The sequence below is a fragment of the Aotus nancymaae genome, unplaced genomic scaffold (assembly GCF_030222135.1).
Source record: "Aotus nancymaae isolate 86718 unplaced genomic scaffold, 86718_ANA_hifiasm-v0.15.2.pri h1tg000012l, whole genome shotgun sequence".
NCBI classification, from domain to species: Eukaryota; Metazoa; Chordata; class Mammalia; order Primates; family Aotidae; genus Aotus; species Aotus nancymaae.
In genome coordinates, this window is record NW_026988423.1 from 21,454,184 (window position 1) to 21,467,440 (window position 13,257).

The 13,257-nt window shown below is 46.4% G+C and overlaps 1 protein-coding gene across 10 annotated transcripts in view; it reads right to left on the reverse strand.

Annotated features, from left to right (window-relative positions):
* Nucleotides 1-13,257, reverse strand: part of SIK3 (SIK family kinase 3) — a 249,269-nt gene that overhangs the window by 6,085 nt on the left and 229,927 nt on the right. For 7 of the 10 annotated variants that reach the window (XM_021671161.2, XM_021671166.2, XM_021671160.2 and 4 more), the window contains 6 exons: nt 12,126-12,276; nt 10,650-10,775; nt 10,288-10,373; nt 9,719-9,828; nt 8,020-8,359; nt 6,573-7,462 (listed from right to left, as the gene is read on the reverse strand). In XM_021671161.2, coding sequence (XP_021526836.2) covers nt 6,573-7,462; nt 8,020-8,359; nt 9,719-9,828; nt 10,288-10,373; nt 10,650-10,775; nt 12,126-12,276 — 1,703 coding nt within the window. The remainder of the gene's footprint in view (nt 1-6,572; nt 7,463-8,019; nt 8,360-9,718; nt 9,829-10,287; nt 10,374-10,649; nt 10,776-12,125; nt 12,277-13,257) is intronic. The other 3 variants (XM_021671167.2, XM_021671163.2, XM_021671162.2) reach the window with 1 other exon arrangement.

A 13,257-nucleotide genomic window follows, 5' to 3' on the forward strand; every position in this document is an offset into this window, starting at 1 on the left:
TGCCTCATTTTCTGAATCTTCCGGACATAAGCGCTTAGGGCCACTATTGATCCCTTACTCCTGATGCTGCAACAGCTTGAAGTCTAATGAATCTACCTCTGCCATGCTGGTCACTTGAGTCCCTCTGTTTCCAATTTCATGGAAACCCGATTACCTCTTGCCGGATTATTACACTAGCCTCATAACCATCCCCGCTACTACCCTACAAAGATCAATCGTTCTATAGTTCATTCACTTTCATTTTTACAACATTGCCCCAGCTATCTTCCAATCGGTGTCTCACACTCCCCTCTCCTACACATTCTAAGCTCTAGTCAAATGGGACCACTTAACTGTCCCCATCTATGCACAATTCTATGGATTTGCTCTCACTGTTCCTTCTATCTGAAAATAACTGATTTCTTCTGCCTCCATTCCTGCCAATCCAAATCAACTCATCATTCTAAGTCTATATCAAATGCTACTGTCTTGATTAAACTTTTCCTTTCAAACAGAAATAGATTATCTCTACCTTTAAACTTCAAAAGACTTTGTCTCTGATTGCTTTAACATTATCCTTGGTACCATGTTCAGTTATGTACTTAATCATTCACATTAGACTACAAATTCTTTGCAGGCAAGAACTATATCTCATGTACGTCTGTGAAGCTTCAGTCTTCTAGAACATTGTCCTATACTCAGTATTATGATCTCTTTAACTGATGTCGGTAAATTCTCTTTAGGCTGGGTATGATGGCTCATGCCTGTAATCTCAGGACTTTGGGAGGCTGAGGCGGGTGGAGCACCTGAGGTCAGGAGTTCGAGACTGGCCTGGCCAATGTGGTGAAACCCCACCTTTACTAAAAATACAAAAATTAGCTGGGTGTGGTGGTGCGTGTCTGTAGTCCCAGCTATTCAGGAGACTGAGGCAGGAGAATTGCCTGAATCCAGGAGGCGGAGGTTGTGGTGAGCCGAGATCGCGCCATTGCACTCCAGCCTGGGTAACAAGAGCAAAACTCCGTCTCAAAAAAAAAAAAAAAAAAAAAGGTTTTCTACAGTGATTAAGGTTAGGCTCGGACTTAGGGGCAGAGGCAGGATGGAAAGGGAGGGGAGCTAACTGACATGTACAATGCTAGTAACACAAGACATTCTAAGGAAAATGAGCAGGAGGGAGCTTCCCAACTACCAACTAAAGATGATGGCAAGCGAGAAATCTTTTGACAGTTCTCTGAGCAAAGAGGTAAAAGGAAAAGCCAGCAGCCAACTATTTTGCTACAGAAAGCTAAAAGCCAGTGGAGAGAAGATAAAAGAAAGCCTACACCAGAACGTGCTCTGTGGAATTAGCCCGCCCATTGTACCTACTCTACCCATTCCCCTCCGTGGCCAGCTTGCATGGTGGCACCAGGGCCAACCAAAAACCACTGGCAGGAAGTGGTGCAATACAGCTGTGTGGGAGCGACGAAATGTTGATTCTGTCTCCTTTGCCAAGAAGCAATGCGAGCAGCCGCTTCTTATTTCTTTAAAAACCTATACTCTCTGCTTTGATAGCTAACACCATCCACTCCATTCCTTGGGGTGCTTTTCTCCTTTAAGCCTGATTACATATTGGATACAAATCTCATCAGTTGCAACTCTTTGCTCTCCGCAAGGACAAACATGAGCGCTCTCCTGTTTAAAGATTTTAAAAGATCATTACTAACCATGAGGAAATGGCAAAGCTAACAAAATGTATACAGTCCTGGCTGGAGCCTTCCCGCCTCTTCCGGAGGCCTCAGAGTTGTTTGTTTGCCATGTCTCTTACTGCTCTTCCCCCGACCCCCCTCAGAACCTGGTTTTATTCCTGAGAATGGGGCCTCTGCAAACCAGAACACCTACTCTCCTTTGGGCTCTGCCTTGTCTGCTCCCTTCCCGCCTTCAGGTTTGATGCCTGTAGGCATCAAGACAGAGCAAGTGACAGCCTGACAAATCATGTGAGGGGCCTTCCTGACTCCCAGCCCAGAGCTCATCCTTCAGCCAAGCTGCAGCTGAGAGCAAGGGCCATGAGCACAAGCTCTGGGGTCAGGAAGACCTGGCCGTGAATCCTGGCTTCGCTGCTCCCTGGGGAGCAGGAACTTGGGTGAGTTATCCCGCTTTGCTGGGGCTTACTTATCTGTACAACAGGACTGACATCATGGGTGTGGAGTGCTTCATAGAGGTTACCACACTGTAAAAGCTCAATAAAGTCTGGCGTGATTTATATTCAGTTTAGAGATGTTACTTCTGAGTGCATGAGGGCATACTGAGTCAGCTGACAAAAACAAACAAGGAAATTGATTTAATCACAGAACCCTGCTTGCAGAATTAGGAGGGACAATTTACTCATATGTAAATAAACAAATGACTCAGGGAAACTTTAACTTCCAGAAGAAGCCTCTGATTCGGGACAGACAAATGTGAGTTAAAAACCAGATGAAAGAGTATTAATAAGAGTCAGGGAATAAACCAGGGCTCTGTCTGCTCAAGTTTTAGTATAATCAGTAGGTCAAAGACCTGGAAGGGCTAGCATCTTTCATTTGGCAGCTGTGCTTGGAAGGTGCAGAGTTGGCAAGGAGGCGTAAAGGGAAAAATATATGACTAGGGAAAAACTTGAAGTCAGGACCCAGCTCCTTCACCAGCAAAGTACACAAATGTTGGCAAATCTTTTAGCTTCTCCTCAAGGTTCCTGATCTGAAAAATGAGAGTTGTTTGGGGGCTCAAAAAGACAACACATGTAAAAGAGTCTTTAATCAATTGTAAAAGACCAGGTTAGTCAAGTCTGATTTTTGGTAAGAATGCTGACCCTGAGTCTAGAAGTCCTTTGCGACACTCTATAAATGAGACCCCACTGACCACTTGGGGGTTGATAAATATTCCCAAGAGCTACATGCTCAAATTTTATCAAACTAAAGCTACGAGAATGCAGAAGATGCTGGAGAGGATGTGAAGAAACAGGAATGCTTTTACACTGTTGGTGGGAGTGTAAATTAGTGCAACCCTTGTGGAAGACAGTGTGGTGATTCCTCAAGGATCTAGAAATAGAAATACCATTTGACCCAGCAATCCCATTACTGGGTATATACCCAAAGGATTATAAATTGTTCTCTTATAAAGACACATGCACACGTATGTTTACTGCAGCACCATTTACAATAGCAAAGACCTGGAACCAACCTAAATGCCCATCAAGGATAGACTGGAAAAAGAAAATGGGGCACATATACACCATGGAATACCATGCAGCCATAAAAAAGGATGAGTTCATGTCCTTTTCAGGGACATGGATGAATCTGGAATCCATCATTCTCAACAAACTGACACAAGAACAGAAAACCAAACACTGCATGTTCTCATTCGTAAGTGGGAGCTGAACAATGAGAACACATGGACACAGGGAGGGAAACCTCACACACTGGGGTCTGTTGTGGGGTGGGGAGGTTGGAGAGGGATAACATTGGGAGAAATACCTAATGTAGGTGACAGGGAGATGGAGGCAGCAAACCACCATGGCATGTGTATACCTATGTAACAAACCTGCAAGATCTACACATGTACCCCAGAACTTAAAGTATAATTAAAAAAAAAGAGAGAGAGAGAGAATGCAGAGGTGGGATGATTGTCCAATCACACAAGGGGAAAAATGCACAAATGGACACAATGCACACACCACCTGCCCAGGGAACTCTGGGGCAACTTGCACAATTCTCTATCAAATCTGTCAATGTTGACTTGTCCTTACTCACTTACTAGGTTTTAAGAGAAAATGGGAGGAATGACGTGCTTACATACTCCCCTTAAAGGCTCTGGGGTAACCTCTCCCAGTCTGTCAGCATTTTACTGCTCTATGAGGCCTGAGTAATAAAGCTGAGGCTGACTGAGCTCAGAGAAGAGGATGTGGTTTTCTTTGTGCGCTCCAGTTGGTAATCTCACTGTGTAGACTGGTTATACTGCTGTATTTATTTGCAAAGTCAAAAAAATCAAGTGTTATGTAACACTATAGAAGAAAGACAAACCTTATTTTTACTTCTAGGGTGGCAGACAGGGAGACTACAGGCAGCATGGGGCATGTGAAGTCCTGATACTTCTTTTTTTTTTGAGACAGATTTTTGCTCTTGTTGCCCAGGCTGGAGTGCAATGGTGCAATCTCTGTTCACCGCAACCTCTGCCTCCTGGGTTCAAGTGATTCTCCTGCCTCAGCCTCCCGAGTAGCTGGGATTACAGGCATGCGCCACCACACCTGGCTAATTTTATATTTTTAGTAGAGATGGGGTATGTTGGTCAGGCTGATCTCGAATTCCCAACTCAGGTGATTTGCCTGCCTCAGGCTCCCAAAGTGTTGGGATTACAGGCATGAGCCACCGTATCTGGCCGTGAAGTCCTGACACTTCTACAAATTTGAAACAGACCTTTGGCATGCTGCCTGCTCAGTGCTCACACTGCCTGGTCTCATACTGGCTTGGCTGGTGGCAAACAGCTCTCAAGGAAATAGGTAACCATGGACACTGATATGATGGCATCTAACTTTCCTTTACTAATACCAACATGGCTGGGTGTGGTGGCTTGTGCCTGTAATTTCAGCACTTTGGGAGGCCAAGGAGGGAGGACTGTTTGGGCCCAGGAGTTCAAGGCCAGCCCCAACAACAGAGCAAGACCCCATCTCTACCAAAAAAAAAAAAAAAACGCTGAGTGTAGTGGCATGCACCTGTAGTCCCAGCTGCTCGGGAGGTTGAGGTGGGAAGACTGCTTGAGCCCAGGAGGTCGAGGCTGCAGGGAACCGTGGTTGCACCACTGCACTCTAGCCTAGGTGACAGAGCAAGACCCTGGCTCAAAAAGTAAACTAAATAGCACCAATAATCCCTGCTCAATCTACCTTTAAGAAATGCCAAGAAGATCACATTAGCTCTGCTCTTCTTAATGATACTTCTTGTAGCACTCAGTACCTAGGACTTCACAGCAAAGCTGTTTATGAGCTTGTTTTACATCCCCCAGCAGAGTAGAAGCTCCCTGAGGACAGGATCTTTAACCTTGCATCTCTGCATTCCCATAGCACCTACAGTATAGTCTTGTGCAACACAGTTGTTCTATATGTGTTGAAGTTGCTCTCCCACAGGAATAACAGCTGAAGTGTTTGGGACTAGTGCCTACCTACACGGAGATGGAGGAACCATTAGAAGAAACAGCAGGCATTCCTTCCTGGACAAAAAGGTTGAGAAGTGAGCTCCCCCACTTGCCTGCAGGGTGGTAGGGCACAGCATTATAAGCCTTTCCTGACAAAAGTGACAGCAAATTATCTGATGATTTTTTCGGTAAAGTTAAAATGCAAGCTTTCAAGTTTTTAAAAGAAACTTGACAGCCAGGCATGGTGGCTCATGCCTATAATCCCAGGATCAATTGCTTTTTATTCCCTTGGATGGCAGGTGAGAGGTGGTAAATTGCAAGATTATGGGGTTTTTTTTTCTTTTTTTTTTTTGAGACATAGTCTCACTCTGTCACCCAGGCTACAGTGCAATGGTGGTCTCCACTCACTGCAACCTCTGCCTCCTAGGTTCAAGTCAGACTCCTGCCTCAGCCTCCTGAGAAGCTGGGATTACAGGCATGTGTCACCACACCCGGCTAATTTTTGTATTTTTAGTAGAGACGGGGTTTCACTATGATGACCAGGCTGATCTTAAACTCCTGACCTCGTGATCCACCCGCCTCGGCCTCCCAAAGTGCTGGGATTACAGGCATGAGCCACTGCGCCCACCCGCAAGATTCCTGGTTTTGTCTAAGATGAATGCTATGATGCTAATGGAACTATATTTTTTCTAAGTATAACTTACTGAGTGTAATCCTAATCTCCTTCAGAATGAGAATGAACATACTCATTAATTATAAAGTGGCACAAAATCAAACCATATGGGGCCCCTTATGATGCTGTAATATTCCGCATTTAGCTCACTAATAAAATGACCAAAGTACAACACCTCACATTTATACACTGAAACCATACATTTCAGATGATCTGAATGTGCTTCTTTCTCTGTCTCACACAAACATTATGTAAAAACCAACACATATATATATGTTTTCATCTCCACAATACTCTGTAAGGAACCACTGTTCCTCCAGCACCTTCGTCTCGGATGAGGAAAATCAGAATCAGAGAGTTTAAATGACGAAGTTATCATATTTATGACAGCAGCCAGAGCAGAATTCAGGTGCTTTGACTCTTGTTCCAGCACTATTTACAGTACATCATGTTTGGCTGACCTTTTTCTATTGCAGAAGTTAAGTTAGTTGTTTTGGTGGCAGTCAAGACTTTCTGAATTCCAAGAAACTGTGGTATGAATGAGGGAAACAGATCATCTATCTGACTAAGTGCTGATTTTGTATCATTGTCCTCTGAGTTTGAAAATGGACCCCTCACCCACCAACACCCACTTCCTATATGCTTTTCCCCAAGAAGGTCCTGAAGCTCTTCTCAGAAATTCTTTTTTTGTTAGGAACACAGAATACTAACTGAAAAACGATAACATTATTGAGTCAGTTGATTAGGGCAGACTGGCCCAGGACTTTCACTGTGAGGAGACACTTACCTCTGCTGGGCACCTTATTTTTACTGAATGCAGCAGTCGGCTGATGTCCATAGGGATGTATCCCCAGTTCCTGGGTGTGACTCACAGTTCCTAGCAAAGATTCGGGGTCCCCAGGTACACCGGTACTCAAGAGCAGAGGGCTGTCATGGCAACCTTTGGTCAATGTACTTGAACTCTTACTGTCTGGGAAGCCGTCCTTGGCCCCCTCACACGAGCAGTCCTCCTCCATGCTCTCTGAATGCATCAGTGCCGGCTGATGAGCATACCCATGGGGCGGGGTGGCTGAGGAAGCCTGTGAGATACATTCTTGTGCCCTGATTTGTAGCAGATGCTGGGGGCTGGTGTGATGGTGGTAAGAGTCAGCATTTTGATAAGATAAAGCCTGGCGCTCTGTCATGCCCTGTCCCCCAAGGCTGGGAGCCAGACTCCCCGCATCCCCCTGGTTCATGTGCCTGAACAGTTCCTGGTATTCCTGCTGCTGCTGCTGCTGCTGCTGCTGCTGCCGTTGTTGCTGCTGCCTTTTAATGAGCTGTGCAAACTCTGCTGGGGGCAGCCGGATGTCCGAGTGGCCGGTGAGCGAATGCCGTGGAGAGAGCAGTCCTTGAAGGATGTGGGGTACCTGCTGGTGTCTTGTATAGTCTGGCGGTGTGGGGGACAGCAGGGCCTGCTGTAGTGCCGATGTGGTATAGTGTGGCGGCTGCTGATGTGCACTGGGAGGGAAGGTGGGGAACTGGTCAAGTGGAGGGACTTTCAGGGCTTGGGTTGGAGAGAACCCCACTCCTGTTGAAGGGCTGTAGCTGCTGGGGGAACCCCGGGACTGGTCCGAAAACAGATGGGGGTGTAAATGCGCCTGGTCGTAGTTAGCAGGGGAGAACCGATTCATGTTCAAGCTGCAGACACAAAAGGGAGTGAGTACCAGTCATCCATGTAACAAGTACTAGACTCCCCAGGGAACGGCTCCTCCTCCTCCTCAGTAGGGAGCACCCACTGGCACAGAGAACTGTGGTGTGACAGGGAAATGGCAGATGTACGTATTGTTGCTACTTATTCCATTATTGGCTTGTCCAGTAACCTCCAAGGGACTGAGGGCACTCCGTGAGTAATAGATCTAGCTCACCTTGAAGGAAACAACTTCAAGATGCTCCCTTCAAGAAAAGGGGAACTGGCATTTTTATACACTCCTCTAATAGGCCATTTTCTTCTTTGTAAGCAAATAATAAGGTAGCTTTCTCATTTTCCACCTCAGTCTCTTTAGAATTTTAACCCTGCATCAATAAAAAGCTGACAAGTTCATCCCAAACCCACCATCCTGATTTTATAAAGGGTGAAACAAGAGCACAGCCTAATCAGACCCATTCTCCTTCCTCCTTTTCTCTCACCCTGCTAAGGGGCTTCCTCCCACCTGGATCCCATGCATAGATGGCTGGGTGACATTAGGCGGCCTTACCTGTGAGCCTCTGCACTGTCAGCACTCAGCTGCTTGGACAAGGGACGGTGCCCATAGCTGAAGGTGGCCATCAGGTTGGTACGGTGCTGCATCTGCATCTGACTGGCACTGGGGCTGATGGAGATGCCCCGCCCACTGGATCCTGCAGCGGTGCCTGGCATGTTGCTGAGCATGTCAACAGGCTCTTGTACTTGGATGGTGACCTGCTGTGACTGGGCAGGCTGCTGCATGCCCAAGCAGGTTAGTGGCACGTTGGGAGGAGAGGAACAGTTCTCAGGCTGCTGCTGGAAGATTGCACTGCGGGAAGGTAAGCCTTGAAACTGGGAGGGAGATGCAGCACCTGGAGAGAAAGGAATCTCAGTGACCAAGTGCCCAGGTCACCAGCCAGCCAGGAGTAATGAGAGCCGATGAGGATACTCTCAAACCACATACCAGCTAGAACAGTGCTTCTCAAACTGCAGCGTGCCTAAGACAAGTCTGGAGAACTCATTAAACAGAAGATTCCTGGGCCCCATCTACATAATTCTGTTTCAAACTCTAATTTGGTAGGTCAGGGTGGGACCCCAAGAATTTGTGTTTCCAACCAGCTACCTTTTCTAAAAGCTGGTCCATGGATTATACTTTGGGTAACTCGGATCTAGGCAGTGCTTCTTGAACTTTCACATGCACACAAATGGCCTGGCATCTGGTTAAAAATGCACACTCCAATTGAGCAGGTCTGGAATACAACCTGAGATCTTACTTTTTCTGCCAATGTTGGTGGCTGGGGGACCCCACTTTAAGTGCCCAAAGGCCAATTCAGACTCTTCTCAAGGATGCTAGGGAGACTGACGAGGAATGTAGCTTGGGGAGTGTTATTCCAGAGATCCTCAAATGGTTGACCTCTGAAGACTCACACAGTCATGGTATACTTATCTTCACTCTCATCTATACACCCACAAGAGAGGGGCCCACACGCATAGTGGACAGCCAAAGGGAGGCGTGACTATAAGGAAGATTCTGGTAGCTGCTTTTTATTTGGCAGGGCTGGAGATTTGATTAAAAATATTAATAATAGTTAACATTTATTGAAAACCATCTTGTGCCAGATCAGTTATGGTACAGCGTGTACCGTAATTATCCTCAGTTGACATCTGAGAAGTGAAATGGTTTGGCTCTGTATACCCACCCAAATCTCATCTTGTAGTCCCCAGGTGTTGAGGGAGGGACCTGGTGGCAGGTGACTGGATCATGGGGGTGGTTTCCCCCATGCTGTTCTCATGATAGTGAGGGAATTCTCAAGAGATCTGGTCATTTGATAAGTGTCTGGCACTTTCCCCTACGCAATCTCTCTCGTGCCACCATGTAAGACACGCCTTGCTTCTCCTTCCACCACGACTATAAGTTTCCTGAGGCCTCCCCAGCCATGTGGAACTGTGAGTCAAGTAAACCTCTTTCCTTTATAAATTACCAAGTCTCAGTCAGTTCATTACAGCAATGTGAAAATGGACTAATTCAAGAAGTCAAGTTAACTTAGTTAAGGATTTACAGCTAAGAAATTGGTGGAACCAGGATGCAAAGCAGCTTGGCTCTAGAGCCCAGACCCCTGAATGCTATGATGTTCCACCTTTCAAACGGTTTGTGGTGCTCAAAACTGAGACCATCATTTTTTTCCCATATGGCATATAATGAACTGTTTAGTCTGAACCTCTCCACTCACCGTGAGGCTGGATCATGGCACTGCTCATGGGGGGAGGACTATTACTGGGCTGCCTGAAGAGATGGTTGTTGGGGTGGTTGGGGGGTGGGCTTGAAGGCTGAATCCTTAACCTTGAAAATAACAAAAGAGATACATAAAGAAGCTTCCTAAGGTGACAGTACAATCTTAAGTTTCAGCCATACGACATATATAAGTGGAAACTATTTTTCTATTTTGATAAGGCTTCGTGTTAGAAAAATATACATAAGCCATCCACCACAGTCCATTTAAAACTATCCCCATCTCATTTGACTAGACTTCTTGGCCAAAATGGCAGAGTTCACTGTGGGCCTGTGTCTGGCCTCCTGTATTAGGTATAAGATTACTTTGCTCATGGAGCTAGGAAAATGAAGTGGCACGGGAAGTTGGGATTCCAAGAAGGGTCCTGACATTTACACTGGTTTATCTTCTTTTCAAATAGATTCTTGCAAAATGAATGCTCAAGTCAGTCCATATCTCCCAGTGAGTCAGGCCAAGGGTACCATGCTATTGAGGCAATGGCTTAGGCACAACACAAAATGATTCATTACCTCTGGAGCTGGTGGGTGAGGAGGGCTGGCTGATTTTCACATGCAGCCTGAAGAGGTGGAGATGGCTGAGGAGGACAGATAGAGTCCTAAAACGTATATGGGGAAAGGAAAAAAAATTATTGTGAGCTTGAAGATTACTCAGAGCTATTCTCAGGAAGGGAAAGAACAGAAAGAACTATCTGCGTCTCAGATTTATGCTTTTGTTGTTCACCAGAAGGTCTGATTACCTTTACTCAAACATGTCAACCATAAACAGAACTCAAATCCACTTTGCCCTGAGTGGTCTCCTCCAAAATGCACAGGCAAATCAGCCTGAAAACAAACTCCAAACAAGTTGGAGACAGCAAAGAGTGAGGGCCTACTTGAATTTGCTGCTGGAGAATTTGATGGTGCTGCTCCTGCTGGTATAACATATGCTGCTGCTGGGTCTTCTCCAGGGTTCTTTCATCAATCTGCCCCCCGTACATCTTCTGCAGCTGCTCACACTCCTGAAGGGAAAGTAGTTAATACAGATGGGATGTAGCCAGGCCCACCCCATGCAGTGATCTCAGCAGGTGCAGATCTGCCCCCAAGGTCTCATGGGCAGAAACAGCCGCAAGAGAACAGTGTCCTTGATGAGCAATTAACTCATTTATATAGGTATCTGGTGCACTAAATATATTCACACCCTGTTCTGTATGAATGAATGGAAAACATCAAGGATGGCCTCTGTATGAGTAAAGTTGTCCAATGTGAAATCTGTGTACAAAGCACATGCCACTGGAAACTTGGTCATCATGAAGGCAGAAAGGAAACTGGCTCTTTATAGAATCTTTATAGTACAGAAACATATAGAGGTACGTTTCCTTCCTCTGAAAGTGCCATTCCATACTACCTGGAGAGAATGCAGGTGGTAAAAATGTACAGCGAGTTTAAGCAAGATGCAGAGCCCTAAGTCATGAGCGGAGTGCCAGGGTTGCACAGTGACTCACGCCTGTAATCCTAGCACTTTGGGAGGCCAAGGCGGGTGGATCACTTGAGGTCAGAAGTTCGAGACACAGCCTGGCCAACGTGGTGAAACCCCATCTCTACTAAAAATACAAAAATTAGCCAGTGTGGTGGTGCACACCTGTAGTCCCAGCTACCTGGGAAGCTGAGGCAGGAGAATTGTCAGAACCCAGGAGGTGGTGGTTGCAGTGAGCCAAGATTGTGCCACTGCACTCCTGCCTGGGAGACAGAGTGAGACTCCATCCCCAAAAAAAAAAAAAAAAAAAAAAAAAAAGAAGTACCTTCTCTGGTGCTTCCCACAAAAACCCAAGGCCAGAAATTCCTTTCCAATGAACTACAGAGAGTAGAGAAATTTAGTCCCTTCATGGGGGAAGCAAGTTTGATCCTGGGGAGGGCTGTACATAACACAAAGTAAATAAAGTGTGTTAGAAAGCTATACTTTCTTTTTCTTTTAAGACAGAGTCTGGCTCTGTCACCAGGCTGGAGTGCAGGGTTGCAATCTTGGCTCACTACAACCTCCACCTCCCAGGTTCAAGTGATCCTCCCACCTCAGTCTCCCAAGTAGCTAGGACTATGCTAATTTTTAATTTTTTTGTGGAGAAGGGGTTTGCCATGATGCCTAGGCTGGTCTAGAACTCCTGGGCTCAAGCAATTCCCCCATTTTGGCCTCCCGAAGTGCTGGGATTACAGGCGGGATCCACTGCATCTGGCCCAAAAAGCTATACTTTTTTAACCTATAAAACTGCAATGTTGTTGACATAAAAGGGGGATGTTTACCACCCCAGTCCTCCTGCAGTCCTGGCCTCTGTCACCCATGCTCCTCCAGGGATGCCTGCCACCTCTTCCATTACCTGCTGCAACTGTTTGATGCTGCTGCTGTTGCCCATTTTTTCCAGGTGAGCTTTGAAGGCCTGGATGCTCGCAGCCCCATCTGAGAACCGGCGCACAGGGGAGAAACGCTCCGTAGGGAGGTGCAGAGTGTTGGAGTCCTTGTAGGTAGAGCTGAATACATGGGAAGAGAAGGTTAGAGGCTAGGACTCAGGCGCTTTGACCAAATCACACAGGGACTGCTGTTCCAGACGAACGTAAAGAAGACTGGCTGCCCAGGTAGCCCTGCATATTATGCCACTTCCATGCCATTTCCAGACACTGGTCGTTTGTCTAGCCTGCTTCCCTTTAGAGGGCTCCAGGTGAACATCTTCCAACTCTACTTACCTTCAGCTGGCTTACTTTCCAAGCCTGGTAAGGTCCTGAGATCAAGTACATCTGGTTCTTATAAAAATAGTAGGCCAGAGAGGCCAGGCGTGATGGCTCACGCCTGTGATCCCAGCACTTTGGGAAGCCAAGGTGGGCAGATCATGAGGTCAAGAGATCGAGACCATCTTGGCCAACATGGTGAAACCCTGTCTCTACTAAAAATACAGAAAAAATTAGCCAGGCGTGGTAGCACGCGCCTGTAGTCCCAGCTACTTGGGAGGCTAAGGCGGAAGAATTGCTCGAACCCGGGAGGCGGAGGTTGCAGTGAGCCAAGATTGCACCACTGCACTCCAGTCTAGCGACAGAGCAAGACTCCATCTCAAAAAAAAAAAAAAATACTAGGCCAGACAGTAACGTTCTTAATATCCTCCAGGGCAGGCTGTACAGGAGGAGCTCTTGCTCTTTTATAATCATGTCTCTATCCAGTGCCTTTTGAAACCTTAAATTCACCATTTGAGCCAAAGTTTTCTCTGAGCAATAATCTCTGTATGACCAGAGGAAAACAACAGTCAGTTTTGTGGTCAAAGGACTAGCCTGGAACTCACAGGTTCTGTGCTAGAAAACAGAAGGTGGAGATTGGGGGTGTGGGAAAATGAAGACTTCTGATCCTGGGATGGAGACAGCAAATTCTTAAGGAATGTGGGCCTTGAGATCCTGCACATACCTGGTCAACACAAATAAGGTCACCTACTGTGAAAATCAACTTCTCAGAGCAGCAGCACTCGC